We start from the raw sequence: 18090 nt of genomic DNA, 5'->3' as shown, positions 1-18090 counted from the left end.
AACAAAGTGGAAACCATCCCCGTGTGAGGAAATAAGATGGTGGCTATTTTCTCAAAATGCTGAGACCCTTGGCAAGAACAGAGGAGGCAGAAACCCCTTTCCTGCTCCTTTTGTGGGCTACATCCCTCCCACGCCCTCACCACCACCTCCTCCCACCCCCCACCCCCTCCTTCCACCATAGGTTCTGCTCCCTGTATCTCATGACATTGGGACAACTCCTTCCAGGACATTTCTTTGAAAACAGTGGGTTGAGAACACAATGGGAAAACAAAGAACCTGGTAGAGTAGCTATAGGAGAGAGTAATTAAAGTCGTATACTTTTGACAGTGTAGGGTGGGCCCTCCACATGCCCTCAGTGGATGATGATGATGGGAGTGAAGTCAAATTAAAAGTGAAATTCCAGGGCTAAACCCAAAGAGTGTGTCATTGTAGGTTTTGACAAGAATTATTTTATTGTATAAGTGACTTTCCCGAGCTTATAACAGACAGTACCAAGATTGTCTGCCAGAGTTCTGTGAGTATTAGTGTTGATTTGTGTATGAACACTGTCATGATTTAGACCGGATACCCTGGGGACCCAGATATCCTGCTATGCAGGAAGAAACCGCACTGCGCAGTAATATTAAAAGGCGCTGAGCTGGGTGTCTGACCCCTGGAGGTATAGTCTTGCTTCTACTGCAATCTAGCAGTGCATTCTGGAAAATTCATTAACCTCATGTTTTATTTCCTCCTCTGTAAAATTAGGGCTTTGAAGATCATCTGCAAGCATCTTTAGCTGCCAAGATTTAAATTATTTCTTGTCCCTCAGTCTATTGAAGATAAGTCATTTTTATCATTCTTATTTGGAAAGTTTTTAGATATTTCTAAATACCTAAATGGGACATCTCATAAAGATAGTCCTCCTCTCTTGAGTTAAATACATTGACATGACTTAAATTTCCTTCAGTTATTTGATAAACTACCAACCAAACAGTTACTTACTGCCCTGAAAAAAAGCAATTAACCTCCAGGACTGCGAAGAAATGACAGGTGCTGCGAGAGGAGAAGCTGCTTATTTATACCCAAGTATGCGTTAGTACCTTGGCTTTTGGTGCACATGTGGTTTGTTTTTTTTTTTTTTTGAATTCTCAGAGAATTACCTTGATGATCAAACCAAAAGTTAAAAATACAACAAAATCAGAAATTATAAAAAATTTTAAAATTTATATCTTATCTATGCTTTATGTGTATATATGTATGCACTCCTATATTTCTACATATTACTAAATATATTTATCTACATGTGTATATAGATACATATAGATATATGTAACATGTAGATAATGAGTGAGAGTAGAATTAAAAAGGATATCTGTATTCTCATTGTTAAAGACGTCTATATTTGTTGGAAAAAATCAAGTATACAGATGGCTAAGAAGGTATGGTCACTTTTTAAAAAATTTTATTTATTTGTCAGAGAGAGAGAGAGAGAGAGAGCATGTGAGCACAAAACCAGGGGTATCAGCAGAGGGAGAGGGAGAAGCAGGCTCCCCGCTGAGCAAGGAGCCTGATGTGGGGCTCAATCCCAGGACCCTGAGATCATGACCTGAGCCGAAGGCAGATGCTTAACCACTGAGCCAGCCAGGCATCCTGGTATGGTCACTTTTATTTATCTTTTCTTATTAGACCCCCTGTGTTTTTCTCACCTACATCAATTTCCCTTACAAAGTGCAAGTGTCTTACCAGAGGGTGATGAGGTCCAGAGAATTTCATACCCATGGCTGGAAGTCGCCCTGTCACTCTTAAACCGTAGGTATAGTTCGTTGTTTTGAGAGAAGATGGGATTTGGCAGCAGAGTTCCACAGTACGTGCCAAGTAATGGTGAACTGCTGTCACTTCCATTTCTTACCTGGAAAAGTGAGCCATTAATTACTATACCTAAGCATATTATCCTTTCTTCTTTTTTTTTAAAAAATTAATTGTTTTTTTTTTTTTTAAAGATTTCACCCATTTATTTGAGAGAGAGAATGAGAGACAGAGAGCATGAGAGGGAGGAGGGTCAGAGGGAGAAGCAGACTCCCTGCCGAGCAGGGAGCCCGATGCGGGACTCGATCCCTGGACTCCAGGATCATGACCTGAGCCGAAGGCAGTCGCTCAACCAACTGAGCCACCCAGGCGCCCCTATCCTTTCTTCTTTGGTTTTTCATTGCTAACCATTGACACATGAGACAATTTGAATGACAACCTCTTTGGGAAAAGCTTTGTCTTTTTATGTGCTTAAGAATGAAGGGTTTTCTGAAAATACACCCAGAAGTCACGTTTTCTTGCAAAGGTCAGAAACATCCAATTTGTAGATCAAAAACCATTTGCGTTTAAATTCAAAACTATCTGTGAATTTCAAAAAGACCGGAGGGGGATATTGCCTGCTCTGTTTCCAGTCACTTCTATTATGCTTTATTCATTATACCGTGTGTATGGTTTTTTTTCCCATATGTTGGCTAAGAAGGGGCTATGAAAAAAAAAAGAAAAGCAATGTACAAAGTATAATAAAGTTCAAAACCAAAGGGATTTCGGGATGGGAAAAGGATAGACCTCAATAAATCTATGAAATTGGACTGTTACGTAATTTTAAAAACACAGTCTGAAGCTGAATAGATTTTTTTTCATTCATTGCTTAGAGTAGATGCATATAAAAACAGGAAATGAGTCAGTGGGTAAGTATGGGTAACCGCAGCGAACTCAACCACCTTCTGCGCACTCTCAGACCTCTGAGGAGGACTCTTGAGGAGTATTAAAGAAATGTTATCCAGGCAACATAGAGCTGGAACCAGCTCAACATGTATGAATGGTGATTTTATTGACACATGTATTCAAATTCTTGGATGTTCCTCCATTCCCTTTATAATTCCATCGTTTAACGTTTGGTTAATTGCTGGTTGTCTTAAGTCAGAGAGGTTCTTCAGAGGCACCGTGGCTAGTCTAACTGGGTGGTGTTGACCTAGAGTGAGATTCTTTTTAGGTTGATGGAGTAGCAGTGGGAGACAACAGTGCCTTTTGGTGTTTTTTGGCTTACTCTTCTAAGTGGCCTTGCGGTGGATGGAGCAGGCAGTGAGCCACCCACCGACAGAGATGGCCGCCATATTCAGGAATGCTGGAGGGCCATACCTGCTCCCACTCTATTTTAACTTTGGCTCTCTTTCCTCTGGATCCTGTTTTAGAAAGCTCTGCTCTGAGAGGAGAAGTGGGGTATCATTTCCAACTAGCATCCTCTCCATTTTTCTCTGCACAGGAAGAATGGATCAATGAGAGCAATAAACATCTCTGAGCCATTAGAGGACCCTGAAAAGGGAGGCAAAGGCACTTAAAACAAACACGGATTCCAAATGTGCTCCAGGGCTTGGCTTTTGTGTGGTAGTAATATGGTCACAATCCTCACCGAGAAATTTCTGTTCCTGGCATAGTTAACGTAAATGGAGTGGTGAGTTTTGTGCATAGGGCTGCCAATAAACCATGCCAGTCTTCCCTCCAAAAACCAGATGGGGCTGCACTTTACGGGCCTGACTTGTGGTTTCCTGTCTTTGCTTATTGGATAGGAAGTTTCGAACCAACTTCTATGGAATAGGGAGGGCAGCTGGGAGGAGGCATCCCCACATCCAATGCTGGAGAGCTAGCCTGTGGGTCCCAGCATCCAAAGGAAAATGGCACATATTAACTCCAGTCACTAACAGTCAACCCAGGCTTGAACCAAGGGTAGCTGCGCTCTGACTCTGAACGGGAGGGATTATTCTGTCCTTTCTCTGTATCCCCTCGTCTGGCTTCTGCTTGACGCTTTACATAAGTGGTGAGGCATGAGGCACAAAGGTCTGAGTTCAATGCCCTGACTGACACAAACAATACGGTCTTCCTCCCCTCCTTTCCCGCCTGCTACATCCATCACTCTCCACTTCCTACCATGACACGTATCTGCCATGATAAAAGGCCCAAGCTTCCTTCAAGTACCCGTTACGCTATGGATTAAGGATATTTGTTAACAAAAGATTTAGATTAATTCTGTAGGGGAGAGCTTCCCAGGATAATAAGACTCCAGAAGAGATGTAGAGGAGAAAACCGTATGGAAACCGTACTGAGGACTCTTGTGTACGTGAGACAAGGCTCATTTAGAGTGCTTCCGGTAAGGTTTACATTCAAATTCCATCCACAGAGCAATTCAGCATCTTTGGATATCCAAGTCTTCGGTGACACTGCAGTTTACTGCCTAAGAATGAACACATTTCCAAAAGAGTTTGCAAAGGACATGCAAGTGAGCTCTGGGGTTTTCATGGTAAAATACAGGCACTGTGCTCCACACAGGGTCTGCCTCAGTTATGGGCTCATTCAGAACATCCTCCTGTGAACGACAGTATAGTTTTCGCTTATACAGTGTAGGTGGGACAGAGCAGAAAGGACGCAGAAGGTGCTCTTCTGGTGGGGCTGGAGACTCACAGAGGTGCAAGCGCTCCCAGAGCTTGGTTCTGCTTCTTCCGTGGCACTGGATGGTTCTCTCTGAACCCACACATCACCTCCTTTGGGAAGCTTCTCTGTCCCCAAAACTGAATTAGGTGCTCCTAACCATGCTGACTCTGTTGTGTGCGTACTATTTCCTGTCTTTCCCATGGACTGTGAGCCTCCTGGGGGCCCTGACTATGTCTTGTTCCTTATTGCATTTCCAGTTCCTGGACCTGGAAGATGCTTGGTAAATATTTATGGCATGAAAAAATAATGAACAAATTATGAACAAGTAAGGGATCCATGATTAGAGGTAGCAGAGACAGAGGTGAAAAATCTTCAGTGATCCATCTTTTAAATAGTTCATCTATTTATTTTTTTTAATTTTTATTTATTTATTTATTTGAGAGAGAGAGAGCATGAGAGAGAGAGAGAGATTGGGAGCAGGGGGGAGCAGCAGAGGGAGAGGGAGAAGCAGACTCCCCGCTGAGCAGGGAGCCTGATATGGAGCTGGATCCCAGGACCCCGGGATCATGACCTGAGCCCAAGGCAGACCTTAACTGACTGAGCCACCCAGGCGCCCCTCATACAGTTCATTTATATGATATCTAGACTAGGTTACCTCCAAGAAATCATGTGTGCATTCACTTGAGTCCTCGATGCCAAATGAATGAAAAAAGAGGGAAATAGTATGGTTCTGTGGGGCTGTGAGGATAACAGTGCAATCCAAGTTATTGTCATAATTATCTGGCCATCCAGGGCTCTTCAGATTGCCAAATGCCTTGTTATAGTCTCTGTTGCAACCTTAGGGGAAAAAAAAATTCACAATTAATGTATGCATCCCAATATTTCATGCTCTTTCAACCTGACGGAAGGAATTCAAAAAGATGATTAAATTTGAACAACTTCAGAAAAAAGCTAATACTAGCCCTTTCACTTCCCTTTGAGATAAGTGAGGTCAGAGGAAGCAAGGTATGGCAGAGAGCAAATGTAATGCACTGTCTCCTTAACATAAAACACCCCCACGGGAAATATGAAACGTGAGCCTTCTCCTTTGAAGAGGAATGCTCTAGCATTCTCTGCACTGTTCTGATCACACTGAGGTGGAGTGGGCTGACATCTAGACTCTTGCAGGCACAAAGTCTCTGCATCCAGGACAGACTTTTATCTGAGGATTTCCGTTTACATCCTCGGAGGAATTACTTGTTCTGATAGAATTGGTAAATTGCTGTTCTTTATCATTTTGGGTAAAAAATGGGTAAAACCACCCCAAATATTTCTGTTTGTTTGTTTTAATCAAAGGCAGCTTTGGTTTTAATCAAGCTGGAGATGAACATCAAATAATGTCTTCTGGAAGTAAACTTCTTAGCTGTGATCGTAATCAAATAACCCTTTCAGGACTTCTTGGTTTTTACAAAATAACTTCCTAAGGTACAGTGAGTTCCATTTGCAGTCAAGTGGATAATTCATAAGGCAACGGGTATATACTTGAATTAGCTCCATGAACTCTGAAGAATATGCTGGTATTCTAAACATTTTAATTAGTATCATAGTCACTTTACCTCTTCAGAAACCAGCTTTAGTAATTTGCTCAAGTGGGCCTGGCTTCTAGTTAAAATTCTTACCTCGCTGCAGGTGTGGTTCATGTTAACAGGCCCACATTTACTCACGGGAGCGGATTCTAGCAGGAATGGTGACAGTTTCAGGGCTCACCTGCAATCTGATAGGTAAAACCCACTCTAGAGTTTCCGCTGAGGACTTCGGATTTGAAGATGACAATGGCCGTGCTCCCAGAAGAATAGAACGTTGGCGTCGCCGAAGCATTTCTGCCACAGACCAGAAGCCCTGGATTTGCGTGACTCTGAAATGAAATGGAAGCCACATCACACTAGATTTGGTTTCAAAAGAGAAGAGGCCGTAGTGGAAACTAAACTGCATATAAAAGTATGGCTTAAATATTCAGCCATGGGGGGACGCTTGGGTGGCTCAGTCGGTTAAGCATCCGCCTCTGGCTCAGGTCATGATCTCAGGGTCCTGGGATCGAGCCCCGCTTTGGGCTCTCTGCTCAGCGGGGAGTCTGCTTCTCCCTCTCCCTCTGCCCCTCCCCCCACTCGTACACGCACTCTCTCTCTCTCTTCTCTCAAATAAATAAATAAATAAATAAATAAATAAATAAATAAATCTTTTAAAAAAATTCAGCCATGGAAACTGGTTACAGTGTTCGAAGGCCCCAGCAACCAGGGCTTGGAATGCACAAATGTCTCACACTCCCCGAGGGGCAGGAGGGCAAGGCCAAGTTTCTGCTGAAACCAGGAGACAGACACTGTGTGCAGACGAGACCCTTTCCCCCTCAGGCGGCTTCACAGCCAAAGGCCTGTGCAGTTGCTCTGAGCACATCCAGGCTGACTGAGCTCAATACAGTTCCACTGGGTCTCCCCATAGTCCCGAACCCCAGAAGCCTAACTCGGCAGGGCTCCCAGCACTCCCCACCCCTGAGCTCATCTAACCGGACTTTTGTAACACTGGGAATCCCCCAAGGCAGCCCCTCCCTGCAATGAGGTCCCCCTTTCCCCTTTGCGAAACCTGGGCAGCCCTCCTGACCTCTCAAGATAATAAGGTAATGGGGTCCAGCGCCTACCCAGCCTTGCATAAAAACCACCAGCACCAAAGGTAAGACATTTGCTGTCTTTCACTCGTGGGCGCCTACTGACAGGCCCGCTTCCCACCCGTGCTTGCCAGCTCCTGTTGCTGATGTCTGTTTCTACCCCCTGCCCCCCAGCCTCCTGCTGCTGGTCCTTTCCTAACCTGGCCTGCGGCCGCCTCTCAAATTTCACTGCAATGTTAACCGCCACTGTATACATCTGTACATAGCCTTTCCACTTTGGGGCCTTGAGTGAAGCTTGGGTCTCCTGCAGCCTCCTGGTGGAGGCCATTCTTGTCCCACAGTCCACAATTCCTTGAGTAGGAATAGCGGTGGGGGGCTGAGGGGTGGAGGGGTTCCCCAGGTCGCTCCCTGCAGTACCTAGCCTTGCATCAAAGCCAGTTTTCCTCTGAGGGTCTCTACGTCTGGCCTAAGATTCCTCTGACCCTTCTCACCATTCCCACTTTCCCTCTGGTGACTTTCCTTCATTAAAGACTCGGGTCTTAGCTCATCATCGTCCCTGGCACCCCGCTTCCTTTCCCAATCCTCAGAGGCTTTGATGTGTTTACAGACGATCCACTAAATGCTAATCTGCATTCCTTATTACCAGTGACTTTCGCCTCCACTCTCTGTGCTTGCCTATGCCTGCTATTCATCATCAATCGTGCCTCCAACACGTGATCCTCGCATGAACTTCCAACGGTATCTTCTCCTCCTACTCTCGAACACCTGGAGAGTTCCAGTTTCTCCCAGCTATCAGTCAATTTCCCATCTTTCCTCTCAACCTACCCACGCTGAAACCCTCTGTTCTTTCCTTTATTCGTTCAGTCAAAGGACATTATTCATTCATGACAAATACTGGGTCTTCCTTGAGGCCCATCCAGCTGCTGTTATGATCCAGAGCTGTCTTGTGCCCTGTGAGCAGCATTTCCCTACTCAGATGGGAGTCTGCCCTGATCCCCATCATCTCAGCTTCGGGAGGCAATGGGAAATTGAAAGAGGTTTAACTAAAGGGCATTGTTCTGCTTGGTTCTAAGACCTTCTAGGAAGGGTACCACCAGGGAATAGGAATCTCACTCTGAAAACCACTGCCAATGGAACGGTGATCATCTCACACCTTGGCCACGGTGGGAGCCTGGGGTATGTCTCAGTGCCTGAGCTTTCTGAAAATTCGACAAATATGGTGTCTGCCCAACAGCCAACTCCTCCCAGACCTCTCCAATTGGAATCAGACAAACTGGATTTTTTTACCCCCACCAAGATCTATATGTAAACTAGGGGACCCCAGATTTATAATAAGGAGGACCCCCAAAACTCAGGAAGGGATAGATTGGACCCTCTGCTATTGCCAGCCTGTGGGGGGTTGAATATGACATCCTGAGAATGAACAGGGGCAGATTAGTTGCTCCTCAAACTGCTGAAAGACAATCCAGGGTCCCAGGGGTTTTCCCAGGGATCCATCCTCCGGTCATGACTCCACACTTTACACAGGTTCCATGGATAATCTCATGACTCGTGTTAATTCAGCTATTGATCCATGTAATGATGACACCTAGCCCTTCAGGCCTTCTGTTAATATCACGCATCTACATCCAACTGTCTCCTCAACGTCTTAGCCCACAGGCAATTCTCTCTCTCTCTCTTTTTAAAACCAAAACAGCTTTTTCTTTTTTTCTCTCTTACATGACCATGAATATAGTCCCACTGGACTGGTGCCAAATGGCCTCGTAACTGATTTCCCTGTGTTCCACACTGACCCCTTCAGTTCATCCTATCCACAGGTCCCCCAGCTGCAGGATCCTTGGTCCTTCAGTGGCAGAACACTGAAGTTGTTCATCAAAAATTTAGATTAATAGGTGCTATGTGGAGAACTCAGTATCGGAGGGTGGGGCCCTGGCATATGCACTTTTATCTAGACACCCAGATGTTTCTTGTGCACAAGGAAGTTTGAGAGCTCCCCACCTACAAGACCAAGTGCAAGTTTCTTAACGCCCAAATAGAGGGTTTTGTATATGGCTGTATATGTATGTTTTGGATATGTTAAGCTGGAGGTAAGTTTGAGAATTTATTTAATTATGCCCTCATTATTTCAAGTGTTTTGCAAATACTGGTGAAAAAGATCATTAGATGGGACTGTCCTGCATCCTCTGATTGTTACCTCAGGCGAGTCCTGAAACTCTAAGTAATTCCGGTCACAGTCTTGGGAGAGCAACTGCAGGGCCCACACTGTTATCTTGACCTGCTGATGTGGGGGAGCTTCGAGGACCCAAGTACACATGGAAAATAGGATTTCTGGGTTTGATGAATTGGGTGATGAAATACTCTGCGGGGTCCAAGTTGCATTATACGTCCCACCACAAGGCACTGGAAAAAGAGAACAGCTTATAAGGCAAATTTTACTCATATGTCCACATAACACACAATATTTAAAATTCAGCCTTCTCTACCTTCCCAGCCCAAAGAACTGTGGTTACATCATTCTATGAAGAAGTTAGGGTATTCTTCACTAAAAATCACACCAAATTTAGGGGCACCTGAGTGGCTCAGTTGGTTAAGTGTCTGCCTTTGGCTCAGGTCATGATCTCGCAGTGCCGGGATCGAGCCCCACGTCAAGCTCCATGCTCAGCGGGATTTAATGCTTCCCTCTTCCTCTGCCCCTCCCCCCACCTGCTCATGCCCCTTCTCTCTCTCTCTTAAATAAATAAAAATCTTAAAAAAAAAGAATCGTACGAAATTTGTATCACCGATTAAACAGAGTAATTAACATGGTATTTAGAAAGTGACATTGAGTTTAGATAGGAATTAACACTGAGTTTAGTAATTAACACTGAGTTTAGTAATTAACATTGAGTTTAGATAGAAGCATGGCGTTATTTTTAGTGCATAAACACACGTTTCATAAAACATAAAGATATCTCCATTTACTCACTGTCCACAAGGGTGTACGTAGCATTAAATCCTTCCCTTTCTAAAGTTGCATCACTGACAAACTGAACCGTCAGGAAGTTACCAGAAGAGATAAAGGGAGCAGGTACGGTGGAACCACAAAATGTTCCAGCCAAGTTGGCATTTTCACTATCCCCGTCGTATAACTGAAAAGAAACATAGTTCATTCGTTTTCCGTTACTCACAAAGAAGTTGCATATTTTACACTAAAATGGACGTGGAGTCACAACAGGTCATGATGAAGAAACTTACACTGATATTGTTAGAGCGAGTTTTAACCTAGGAACTGCTGCTATTGAATTGATGCTATTATAATGATTTCAAACAAAAACCTGGGTCGATGCCTGGAAATCCTTTCTCACGAGGAAAGTCCTATCTGATTTAAAACGAGCGGGTCATTAGAGCAGGCCAATGCATCTCTGTCCTCGCCCCGCCTGCTCACATGGCCACACGTGTACAAGCCCCCGAGATCTCGTGCCTGGCTTCGCACCGCTGACTCCTTGGTTCCACTCTTGCCCCTCTTTGGCCTCTCTTCAGCAGGTGAGTCATAGGCTACAGTTAAAAATGCAGCTCAGACCAGGTCACTGCTCAGAGCCCTCCTAGCTGCTTCCCAGCCACTCGACAGAAAAGCTAAAGCCATTACAGTGGCCTTCAAAGGCTTGAGAGCATCTGCTCTCCATGCCACCCCTGACTTTTCTCATCTGATACCTTGCTGTCTCCACATCATTCTCCCTGCTCCTCAAGCAAACCAGGCTCACTGCGGCTTTACAGTTTCCTCTGCTGGAACATTCCTCTCCTGTACATCCATATCGTTCACTCCTCTCTGCTCCTTCAGGACTTGACTCAAACATCACTGCCTCGCTAAAGCCATCCCTGACCACCTTCCTTTCAATGTGAACTCTCTGCCAATTCCCTTTCTCCCTTCCTGCTTCATTCTTTCTTTAAAGCATGCATTATGTTCACATATTATGTATATTACTTAATATTATTGTCTTCCTCTCTGAAGACGACTCTAGTTCCATGGAAACACAGATTGTGTTTTCTGTCCAATCTGTGCACTGGGTGTCCCCAGTTTTTCGAGGGCACACAAAAGGCACCCAGTACATGTCTAATAAATGAGTAGTGCTTTGGTCCCTCTCTCCCACTACCCACCCCTCCTGGACCTAGTCTCCCCAAGGCTTCCTGATATCAATAATCCGCTCAAGCCAAAGACTTCAGTCATCCCTGATTCCTCTCTCCCTCCCCACCGACCCCACATCTATTCCGCTCTACCTTCAGAATCTACCCCAGAGGGCTCCTCCCCATTGCTACCACCATCGTCCTCCACCCTGATTACTGTAACATGTTCCTGAGAGGTCTGTGTCCACAGAACAGCCACAGTCATTTCGGCAGAACTAACGGCCCGAGGGTTTGCAAACTTAACTCAAGCTCCTGCTCAGTGTTAAATGCTCCAGTGGATTCCCACGGCGCCTGAAGTGACACCTGAATGCTTTATGGTGGCCTGCGAACCCCCACCTGGTCTGGCCTGGGGCCTCTTCCCAGACCCCTCCCACTGCCTTCTTCCCATACCTCGTCCTGCGGGGACTGTCCCCGCCAGGCCCCTGCACTGGCTATTCCTCCTGCAGGGAGCAATTTCTCTCTCCCCAGCTCTTGAACGGGCCACTCCCCCTTGTCTCAGCTCAAATGTCACCTCCTCAGAGAGCCCAACCCTATGGTACGTTGCCGGAACTCCAACATCTATTTTCTTACTACAATCAAAACACATCTCATTTGTTGCTTATTTACTTTTTCTTGTCTCTCTCCCAATAAAAATGTAAGTCCCCTGGGTGGGAAGACTGATGATTCACTGTGGTGTCACCAGCACCCGGAAAAACTCCCAGCCATAGGAACCTTCAACAGCTACCGGTCAAAATAGTGGACACCTGAATTTCTTTCAAGCATATTACCAGAAAACAGATTTCTCCAGCTGACTCATCTTCACGGTATTTTGAAAACAAATATGTGTGCGTAGATCCAAACAACGAATTTATAACAGAACTATGGTGTGTTATAAACTTCAAAACAGCCATGACCACTGACATTATTCTAAAATGCTAGGAATGTATAAAATAGAAATAAGACATTTTAAAATAAACAGAAAAGTCAACTTACCACTAGGTGGCACTGTCTCTCCTGCTTACAAGGGATTTTAGTAAATTTAGAGCCAGAAGAGACTCCACAGAGTTGGATAATCTCATGTCCCTCATTTTATAGAAGAGAGGATTTGCCAAGTTTTAGGTAATATCCCTTCTCTGGTAAACAAGTTAAAACATTATGATAATGGCTGCCACCTGTATCATCAGATTCATACTGGCAAGCATTTTTATCTTTACTTATTTATTTTTATTCTCTGCCTCTGTGCTAGGTCCTGTGTATACAAGGATGTATAAGGCACTTTCCGTACATTCAAGACACTCATTGGCACTAATTGGTGAGAGGGATCCATACATTGAATATACATATATATTTGTGTGTGTGTCATTTATATATAAAATTTTATTTTATTTTATTTTTATTTTTTTAAAGATTTTATTTATTTGACAGAGAGAGACACAGCGAGAGAGGGAACACAAGCAGGGGGAGTGGGAGAGGGAGAAGCAGGCTTCCCGCGGAGCAGGGAGCCCGATGCGGGGGTCATCCCAGGACCCCGGGATCATGACCCGAGCCGAAGGCAGACGCTTCACCAACTGAGCCACCCAGGCGCCCCTATATATAAAATTTTAAAAAGTGAGTACTACAGTGAAGGATATAAATGTAATAAGAGAACCCAGATGATGGAGGCAGGAAAGACCTCAGGCAGGCATTTGAAGAGGCGTTTAAAAGTAGTGTAAGAGGCATGTGAGAGTCTCCACAACTCACTTGGGGTGCCCGGCATTAGGGCGAGAGGACGCCGGTGGGACTGAGCAAGCACCCCGGGACACGACCGTGAAGTTCCTTACGTCTCGGGAGAAAGACTGCATCTTCTTCTGTAGAAGCTCTAGGACCTGATTTGTTCCGAATAGGTAATGAGTCAATGTGATGGACAGAAATTACATAGTGCCTGGCCTCCCGCTGCTGTTTGCAAGAGTTCATTCACCGCCATGGGATGATTTCTCATAACTGGGCTGAACTAGACAGCTGGTGGCCTCTGGACCACTGACACCAGCTTCCAGACTCCCATGCAGCTGAAGCCAGTATTTCTCCACCTGCTCTCCCACCCCCTGATGACGCTAGACCTCCATGAAGGAGGGTAGCTCCAGGGTGTGCTGCAGGAGACACCCCGTGCAATACTGGAGATGGGGACTCATATGGACTAGAATATAAATGGTGCCCTGAGGACTGTGCCCTTAAGACCTGCACAATCACACGCGGTTATATATTGCATTCCCGGGGGCCCTGCCACCTGGCATAACTCCGTTAGGCCTGAAGCTTGGATTATGCTCTAAGTTTTGTAGATAAGCGCTAAGAAGGATTTTGTGTTTTCTCAGCTGTGAGCAGTCTGATAGTGGAGCATATTAGAATCTACTTAAGATCCTGAAGGAACTGCTTACGGGAGTTGGGGGGAGAAAGCCTCTGACAACGATGACTGCCAGATCCTGCATTTTATCCAGCTGTTAATTTACAGGAGAAAATGGGGAAGGCCATGTTGGGATTTTACTTTCTCTGAACTTTTAATGCAAAAGGGCATTAATAAGGGCAATATTGGTGACTTGAATTCTTTTCAAATTTAACTTAATCATTTTAGACATTAATTTTCTCAGGACTTTATCTTTTACTATTTCCTTGGGAATTTGACAACAGCAGGATTTTTATATTCTTATTTGGAGCATCCCTATGCTGCATTTTAGAGTATCGCCATGAATTCTTTGACTTTATTGAGGAGACTTGGTTAGGGTCTGCCAGACATGCTGGTGTGTAATTTGGGATGGGAAAGAGAACAGACAGTGGTTTTTCAGATTTGGGGTTGAACTCTGACCGATTTCAGAATCTTAAGGGGAAAAATGTCCCGTTGGTCCCAGTGGTCTCAGGAAGGGTCACAAGAAGCAGTGATTAGAATCAGGTCTGTAAATACAGGAGGTTTTATATTATTATTATTTTTTTCTCTCATCTTAATGTTCTTTTCCAGTGCCTAGACCAGTGTCTGGAATATAGTTGGTATTCATATAAACATTTATTGAATGAATGAATGAATGAATGGTAGGGACTAGCTCATGGAACCCAATGCCTTGATAGAGTGCAGATCTTCTCCTAACACTGACTGGCCCACAGACTGGTTAAGCCCAGTGGGTTAAGACAGAGGTCCTCAAAGGGGGCAGGGTCACCTCCCAGAGAGCGTTTTGCAAGCATGTCGTGTTTTTTTGGGGTCATCACAACAATTTGGGGGCTATACCTGGCATTTAGTGTGTAGAAGCCACACTGCAGATCCCACCCTGCAATTCACAGGACAGTTCTGCAAAGTGAAGATTTATTCTGTCCCATGTAACTTTTCAGTGCCCGGCCAGACATTTGTGTAATAAAACTGTTCATTGTTGTGGGATCCCAGAACCTAAATCCATTCTCTATAGAAAACAAAAACATTTTGCACAGTTTTAAGAGGCACCACATTTCTGAGAATGCAGTTACTGTGTGAGTGGAAGGAAGACTGGACTTTGTTTTGTTTAGAACTACTTTTTTGAGTTTTTCCACTATTTTGGAAGTTCATATTGCAGATGGTGAGGTTACTGGCGTTTAAGTTGCAAATACAGCCTATCCATATTAGTCTAACCTGATACTTTCACCTTTGCCGCGATCCCACCTAGAGGAATCTGACTACTGTATCATTAATACAGTTGTAGCAGATCATTTATGTATTTAGGTCTGCACTATTTCCTATACCCTCCCTTTATTCCACCTTTTCATTGCATTTAGTACATTATATTACATTTTTGAAGCTACATATGAGGGTAGGCTGTAGCGTAGATGACCTTCACTTCAAATAGTCAAGGAAGTGCCATAAAATACTGGCTATTCCAGCGGGCATGGATTAGGTTGGGAAGATGCTGGGAAATGTTAGGAAGGAGCCATTTCCTTTCCACTAGTTCCATATTTCCCAGCAGAGGAATGTCAGTTAGGGGCACAGCCCTGAGCCCTTTCTGCCATTTCTCTCACCGCTCACCACAAGAGAACTGACTTTACTGCTGGCAGGTTGGTGGGTCAGGAAGCCAGGCATACAATGCAGAGCTGCAAGTTCATCCTTCCCTCTTTCTCTCTGGCGGCCCCCCAACAGGAAGTGTGCTTCTGCAATGTTCCTCCAAAATCCGGCTCAGCCAACCCAATGGACAAAGCCTTTCCTGAACCCCCAAATGACTCAATTATACCTTCTTCTCTACTTTTTTTCCTGGTTCATATTTATTGTTTTTGTCTTGTTGTACAATAATTTATATGCTTATGTGTTGGCTTCCTCCGCTTTGCTGACAGCAACTTGGGGAACCCTATCTTTAACCCTCTGTATCTACGCCGTGGGGTGCCTGGCACATCATCATGCCACGTGACTCTTTATGGAGTGGATGTGATGTTCATTTCAACAGAAACACTCAGCAAAAACACACAATCGTGATGTACTGCAGTTATCGTAATAACTTTTCAGGTCAACCCTTTCAAAAATAAGAGATAATTATGAATGAACGATGGAATTGCCATGTTTTCACCTGTATATTGACCTACAGAATTGAATTAAATTAGCTTTTCTAAAAAGTGATTTGATTATAATATCTAAGAAACACTCTACGAGGAATCAAATGTCCCATTTATCACAGAGAATCGCTTTAATGCAGGTATCTCCAGGCTTCGCATTCCAAGGACAGTTCTTTGATCTGCCAGTTTGTTAAAAGCTGGAAAAGCTGCCAGTGTAGAGAAACTGCTTTCCCAAGAAGGAAAACAAGAGTAGATCTGAACAGAATTTCTTTAGAAAGGAGGCATTTTATATTTAAGCTAGATAATAACTCCTTCTTTTTGATACTGCTATTTTTGTCCCAAATGACTTGAAGAAATTCAGAAAATTGCTAGTTGCTTTAACAACAGTATCAAATCACACTCAGAAAAGGATGAGAATATCAATCAACCTTCCTCCTAGCAGGACCACACCCAAAACATCCGGCATGAATTTACTTTTATGATCATTTATCTGTAAATCAATTCTTTTTAATGTTTTAAGAAAAAGTGATCCCACAGCCAGCCTGCCCATCTAGCATTACACAAGGGTGGGGGGTGGGGAAATGGATTTGTTTTTAAATTGCATTTCAGGCCCAGTGCTGAACACTCAGGCATACATGATCTTTAACCGCAAAACAGCCTTGCAAAGTAGGTACGAGTATGTGATTCTTTTCGTTTGTCTTTTTTTATTTATTTATTTTTATTTTTTATTTTTTTAAAGATTTATTTATTTATTTGAGAGAGCGAGAATGAGAGAGAGTACATGAGGGGGGAGGGTCAGAGGGAGAAGCAGGCTCCCCGCCGAGCAGGGAGCCCGATGCGGGACTCGATCCCGGGACTCCAGGATCATGACCTGAGCAGTCGCCCAACCAACTGAGCCACCCAGGCACCCTCGTTTGTCTTTTTTTAGATGAAATGAGAAAGAATTGGGGTGGTGAGGAAATTTGTCTGTTGGCAACACTGGGCTAGAGTCCATACTACCAGCCTCCAGAGCTTACGACCCTCCTGTAAAACCGAGGCAGCTCTCACAAGGTCTGGAATATCAGCTTTGCTACTGCTCTATTTGGTGTCATTTTTTTTTTTTTTTTTTTTTTTAGATTTTATTTATTTATTTGACAGAGACAGAGACAGCGAGAGCAGGAACACAAGCAGGGGGAGTGGGAGAGGGAGAAGCAGGCCTCCCGCCGAGCCGGGAGCCCGATGCGGGACTCGATCCCAGGACCCTGGGATCATGACCTGAGCCGAAGGCAGTCGCTTAACCAACTGAGCCACCCAGGTGCCCCTCTATCTGGTGTCATTTTAGAAAAAAATTCAACCTAAACCGAAGTCCCTTGTTATGTCCAATCTTCCAGGAACTCCCTCTGATCTGGCTTGTGTGTCAATACTTTAGTTAAAAATGGCTGTCATCCAATCTGATGAGTTTTTCCTTCATCTTCACCTTTCTTGGCCTCTAATTTATAACTTGGTAACATTGACCACCCATCCTTGGTGAGAGACTCTTCTCCCTTGACTTTAGGGATCCTCCACTATGCCTGGCTTTTGTATTTTTTCCATGACTTGTCTGTTTCTTGTCCTGCATCTTTTATCCTCTCTGACTGCCTCGCTGCAAACCTTGACCTTTGCCCAAGTGGCGCTGAAGCCCGGTTTTCTAGCTCCGTGCTGCCTTCCTGAAAGAAAACTGACTGCAGAAGTGCTCCTTTGCTGTCTCCTCCTATTTGTGCTGCTCTCTTCTCATGAGAGCCCTGATCCATCCTCTGCCCACCTGTCTGCCCTGCTGTCCCCCAAACTGAACCCCCACCTTCCAAAGCATGGTCTCCTCCTAACAGTACTGACCTTCTCCTGGTCTCCTGGGCTTGGAGCTTATGACAGTATATAATTAAGTGCTTGATGCGTATTCCATCTATGACTTTTCCTTCCCTTTTTAAAAAAAAATTTCTTTAAAATTTAAGACAATTTTTAAACTTAAAAGTTCATCTTGCACTAGGCTTAACATCTCCATCTCTGTACCCTCCTTATCTAAAAGTAACCTCTTCCTGGGGTCCTACCTCCAGACTTTCTGCTCACCACCCACCTGCAATGCTGATTCCATATTAGTCTTCCTTAAATACTGCCCTCATCATATCACTCATTGGAAAACCTTCAACTCCTCCTTATTGTCAACTGCATAAAAACTGAATTAATTTGACTTTTTCTTTCTTTCTTTCTTTCTTTCTTTCTTTCTTTCTTTCTTTCTCTTTCTTTTCTTTTCTTTTCTTTTCTTTTCTTTCTTTCTTTCTTTCTTTTTTTCTTTCTTTCTTTCTTTCTTTCTTTCTTTCTTTCTTTCTTTCTTT

At 44.2% G+C, this 18090-nt stretch overlaps 1 protein-coding gene across 1 annotated transcript in view; it reads right to left on the bottom strand.

The window, feature by feature from the left end:
• CUBN (cubilin) overlaps positions 1-18090 on the bottom strand; it is a 267642-nt gene that overhangs the window by 3271 nt on the left and 246281 nt on the right. The window contains exons 61-65 of the mRNA XM_021696706.1: positions 10035-10197; positions 9264-9469; positions 6178-6325; positions 5087-5268; positions 1723-1888 (exon numbers count right to left, since the gene is read on the bottom strand). Of these exons, the coding sequence (XP_021552381.1) occupies positions 1723-1888; positions 5087-5268; positions 6178-6325; positions 9264-9469; positions 10035-10197 (865 nt within the window). The remainder of the gene's footprint in view (positions 1-1722; positions 1889-5086; positions 5269-6177; positions 6326-9263; positions 9470-10034; positions 10198-18090) is intronic.

This window comes from Neomonachus schauinslandi, chromosome 5 (genome assembly GCF_002201575.2).
Source record: "Neomonachus schauinslandi chromosome 5, ASM220157v2, whole genome shotgun sequence".
Lineage (NCBI taxonomy): Eukaryota > Metazoa > Chordata > Mammalia > Carnivora > Phocidae > Neomonachus > Neomonachus schauinslandi.
This window is presented reverse-complemented; position numbering and strand designations above follow the sequence as displayed.